Below are 5041 nucleotides of genomic sequence, written 5' to 3'. Positions count from 1 at the left end.
ACTCCTAGGCCTGAGCCCAAGCCAACCCGCCTACCTTACCTACCAGTCGCTCAGGTCTTCTCTCCCACGCTCCACGCCAGACACCCACACGCCCCCCCCCCCCCCCCAAATCCATTGGTCGGGGGGCTCGCCCAGTCTCCTGCCCCATCCATTCTTTCTCTTCGTGTTGTCCCCTCTCCTCCTCTCTCCAATCTCTTTCCCACCCATCCTCCCCCCTTCGACCACGACGCCCTCTACCAACCCGCGTTGCCTCTTCCCGACGAACCTCGAACCCAGTCTTAGGATCGGCTTCCAGCATCTGGACTTGACCATTCGACCAAGTCTTGCCAGTCTTTGTTTCCTAGGCGCATGTACTCGACGTAATTCGTGATCGCCCCTCTCCCGGTTCCCCGTTCTCGTCGTGTCTTCGACGATTGTCCTTTTCGCGACCACGAAGAATTTTCCACAACAAACCCTCGACCGGAACGTGTCACTTTCGAATACGACGCTTTGCGATCATCACCTACTCCTGCGACTCGTCTCTCGACTTGATCTCAGTTGCCCGCTACCTTTCATCCCCTCCCCGTTGCTGTGAGCGCCGATTCCGACCACATCTACCTCTTCCGAGCGAGCAGTTCGCAACGTCTGGCCACAATTGTCGAGAGCCTCGGGTTAGCTGCCGAATGAGCGCCGCGTCTGGTGTCGTTGCTCCGAAACAACAGCTCGGTTACCCATTCACGCGCGTCTGGGCAAGCGTCGTCATGCTCCCCAGACCGCAACAGTAACCAGCTTCGCCCATAACCCTCCCGACCGCAATTATACCAACGCGAGGCCCTCCTTAGAGTATGACCGAAAACCCGCAACCGTTGCCGACGCAGATTGCGATTCCTAGTCAGGCACATGTCGTTCCTCCAGCCATCCCCGTTCCTCAACCCGCCCCGGCGCGCAAGGCTGAGGCCGTTGAGGAGGAGCCGTACACGATCAAGTGCATCTGCAACTTTTCTGATGATGATGGAAACACGATATACTGCGAGACTTGTGATACATGGCAACACATTGAGTGCTATTACCCCGAACCGCAAGGAAGAGGCACTCCGCGAGGACTTTTCCCACTCGTGCGCCCGACTGCAAGCCGCGTCCCTCTCGATCGACAAAAAGCCATTGAGCGCACGCGAAGACTCAAGAACGGCTCCACGCAGGAAGATGCCCAGGACAAGAAGCCTCGGCGACCCCCTTCGAAAAGCCACAAGAAGAAGCCAAAGCCAACAGACCTCCAATTGAACGGACACTCCGTGAGCCAAGAAAATGGCAAACACGGAAGCCCTGGCGACCTCAACCACCCAGCCAAAAAGGCCAAGGGCTCCCATCGCCCTTCCAATTCTGTCAGCTCACAAGCAAACAAGCGAAGCCCGTCCGACAGCAACGTACGATTGAATGGGCAGCCCCCGAGCCCTGCGACGAGTCCTCCCGAACTGCCCACCGACTTTGAGATCCACGGTTATTCCGATCGCTTCATCACGCTGTATAGGAATGAGCCTGAGACTGACCCTCAAAGAACGCCAAGCAACTCCTTCTCGAGCCTGGCGATATCCAACACAATGTCTCTTTGGCTTCGGGAACCCGACATGATGAGGCAAGAGACGGGTGAGTCTTACAACGACGTCTTTCAAAAGCTGCCCCCGGACATCAGCAAAGGACAGCAGCAACTCGTCGTCCAAGACAAGCAAATACCGTTGGCGCCAGACACTGTCTTGCGATGGAAGTATCTCACGACTCCGGCGGCGATAGATAAGGACGTCCCGCTGATTGAGCTGTGCGGTCAAATCCTGTTCCAAAAAGACTACTGTGCTGATCCGACCAACTTGTGGGAAGAGCTGACTTCGCCTCTCCCGTTTGTCTTCTTCCACCCCATGCTGCCTCTGTGCATTGACACTCGAAACGAAATGTCACAAGCTCGCTACGTCCGCCGGAGTTGCAAGCCCAATGCCGTCCTCGACACCTACCTTTCCAATTCTTCTGAATACCACTTCTGGCTCGTCAGCGATCGGTTTGTTGCCGCAAATGAACAGATTACATTGCCGTGGGACTTCCGGCTGCCAAAGCTGCAGAAGGCACGAATGATGCACCTCATCGGCCTCGGCGACGACGAAGTCCATGGTCGAGATGAGCCAGACATGGACGAAGCCGAATATCAGCAGACATCCGGATGGCTTCACCGCGTTCTGTCCGAATTCGGCGGTTGCGCATGCGATCTTGGTAGCAACTGCGCCTTTGCTCGTTTCCATCGCCACTATCAAGCCAGGTCACAATCTCGAAGCCAGGTGCCCAAAAAGAAGTCACGAAAGCCGAAAGTGCATACCATTTCTCCCACTAGCACAGGACATGCAGCAAATAGCAGGGCAGCTAGCGAAAGCCACAACGATGACCTCGATCAAGACGGTCGATCAACGTCGGAGCGAAGCAAGCCGCCAAGCCGAGATCGCACGCCTTTGCGTCAGGGGTCTCTCGATCAGCCCGGCATCTTGACGGAGCCCACGGAGAGAGAAAAGCGCAAGGTACAAATGGTCGAAGACTCTTTCCGACGCATGGAGCAACAACCTCCTGCTCGCAAAAAGAAGCGGACATCAGATGGCACCAACAGCAAACCTCCCAAGTCAAAGAATGCGCTCACATCCAACATTTCTGGCTCCAATGGTACGAGTAGGTATGTCGATGCTGGAACGTCACGTAGCAAATCAGGATCTCCAGCGAGCGCCCACTCTACAGGATGGCAGAACCCGTTCAAGGGCCCCACCTCCAGAACGGATTCTGTCGCATCGAATTCACGACCCGCATCGACCGCACCCAGGCCCAAGTATTGCGATGCGTCTGTTCAAACCGATCCAGTCGCCGGTGAGTGGTACAGCGAAGCAGAGCCGACGCCGAAGCCTCGACGACGGATCATCTCCTTGTCACAACGTCTGCTCAACAACCGCCATCGGGCGCGCTGTGATGGGGTGGACCAGTCCAAGCGTCGGACATCGCTGCCCGCGCCCACAACGCCAACAGCCATGGAAATTGACCCTCCAGTTGACTCCCGGAAGGCCTCGGACTCGCCATCCTTGCCCAAGGAATCGGAACACTTGCCCCCTTCGCCAACACCGGAGGCGAGGAACCTGGAGGATGTTCCGATGACAGACGCGCCCCCAACAGATGCAGCGTCAATATCGCCCACGACAACAACGGCGCAGCTGCCTGAGGTCAATGGGGTCAGTAGTCCGGTGGAAGTCAAGTCACCGGAGTTGCGCGTCCACCTGCCTCCAGTTCCTGCTTTTGGTGACGCCACATCAGCCGTGGCCAATGTCACAACGCCTCAAGTGGCCACTGACTCGCAAGCACCCCTGCTGTCCACCTCGACTGGTGCTCCGTCGAGCGCTCTGATGCCTCCTGCTGTCAATGGCATCACACATCCTAGCCCGGTCAAGAAGAAGCTGAGTCTTAGCGACTACACAAAGAGCAGGTTGAACAAGGCTGCGTCGAAACCAGATGGTGGACCGAAGACTCCCACAACGAAAGAGACCAAGGCAGGCGTCGATGGCATTGCCGACGCGGCTGATACGACAAAGGCGAACGAAGCGACAGAGACGGCTCGAGTCAACGGTGTCAGTCCGACCCTCACCGCGACCGATACACCCTTGTAATATAAATAGAGGAAGATGGACTGTGCGACATGCCATGTCAACATGACCATCTACGAATCTGCAACTCGTTGTTGAAAAAGCGTCGGGGCAGGAAATAGTTGGTTCTTTTGATTTTCTTACGGCGTTGAACGGACGGCATTGTGTGCCGAGAACGGGGCGTACTCGGCCAAGGGGGGAAATGTGGGAAAACCGCCCCCTTTTTCTGGAGGGTCGAGACTGGCGTGCGGGAAACTCCACACACGGGGATGTGGGGGTCAAGGAGCGCCGCTCACAGCGGATCTCTCCGTCGGGGTCGACAGGCGCTTCTTGTAAACAGCTCTTCTCTGATTTATTTTGTTGGCTTGGCCTGCGGGAATGGCGGCAATGTTACGTCGTTGGTGTGTATTATATGGTTTATTCCAGGGACGGCTTGTCGGACGCCTCGTCCCGCGTCGAGGCGCCTCGGGTAGAGGGTCTGATGAGGTATTGATTCAATGGATGATGTGCGGCCAAGGCTGCCCTTTTTTCACACTATTCCATGACTACTGAGCTCGTGATGGCTTGCACAAGTGATTAGGCCTATGGCAGCATCTAGGGGAGGATGGGTAGCAAGACATACAACGAGAAGATGTGTAGTTGTTTCAACCTCCATGTTGCAACTGCGACATTCTGGCTGACAACACTACAGACATGATGATGTTTTCTTGCTTCCTAGTCTGGGGGTATCTTCAATACAGCAGCAATACAACGAGGCTGCCAGCTTTTGCACGACAAGCGAGCAACCTCAAGATGAAATCTATGCTTCTTTTTTGTCGCATGCGTAACTTCCCTGGTCTTTAGTCCTCGCGTACGCATGCCCCTGGTATAGAGCAATAAAGGCCTCACCCCAACCAAACAAAAAGACGAAGAAAAATGCACCCGTTCTCCTCATCGCGTCTCTGGCGGCATGGCGCCCATGCGCATTCGCCATTCTCAAACGGCAGTCGTCGAAAAGACCCAGTTGTCCTCCTTAAAGATGAGCAGGGCGAGACGGTGACGGACAAAGAGGCCGAAGAGGCCGACGGCGAGCTGCAGCAGGGTGACCTCCCAGGCGAGGCGGTCCTCGCGCAGGGGCCCGCGCCAGACGAGCCAGAGGTTGAGGAGGGTGAGGTTGCTCGTGGCCTCGATGGAGGCCGGGTCGTCGTCGCGGACGCGCAGGGCGAGCAGGCGCAGGCGGGCGAGCAGGCGGAGGGCGCGGGCGACGAGGGGGTGGGGCTGGGCGTCGCGCGGCCAGGGGGTGACGCTGGGCTCGAGGAGGCCGGTGCGGGCGACGAAGCGCGGCAGGCGGTGGCGCGGGCAGGGGACGAGGCCGAAGAGCTGGGGTGTCGAGTAGAGAAAGTTGGCGGAGCTGGGGCACGAGCAGG

The 5041-nt window shown here is 57.2% G+C and overlaps 2 protein-coding genes across 2 annotated transcripts in view; one reads left to right on the top strand and one right to left on the bottom strand.

The window, feature by feature from the left end:
• Nucleotides 1-824: 824 nt before the first annotated feature.
• VDAG_00558 (uncharacterized protein) lies at nt 825-3659 on the top strand (the record flags this gene model as incomplete). The annotated part of the gene is made up of 1 exon (XM_009651935.1): nt 825-3659. One exon carries the CDS (start codon nt 825-827, stop codon nt 3657-3659), a length of 2835 nt encoding a protein of 944 aa, XP_009650230.1.
• A 951-nt stretch (nt 3660-4610) lies between these two features.
• The window catches only part of VDAG_00557 (UDP-N-acetylglucosamine-1-P transferase), a gene marked incomplete at both ends in the record, with an annotated part of 1542 nt that continues 1111 nt past the window's right edge, over nt 4611-5041 (bottom strand). The window contains one exon of the mRNA XM_009651934.1: nt 4611-4994. Within this exon, the coding sequence (XP_009650229.1) occupies nt 4611-4994 (384 nt within the window). The remainder of the gene's footprint in view (nt 4995-5041) is intronic.

Source organism: Verticillium dahliae, genomic scaffold, assembly GCF_000150675.1.
Source record: "Verticillium dahliae VdLs.17 supercont1.1 genomic scaffold, whole genome shotgun sequence".
Lineage (NCBI taxonomy): Eukaryota > Fungi > Ascomycota > Sordariomycetes > Glomerellales > Plectosphaerellaceae > Verticillium > Verticillium dahliae.
Note: the sequence above shows the minus strand (reverse complement) of the source record. Positions and strands in the feature narration are given on the sequence as shown.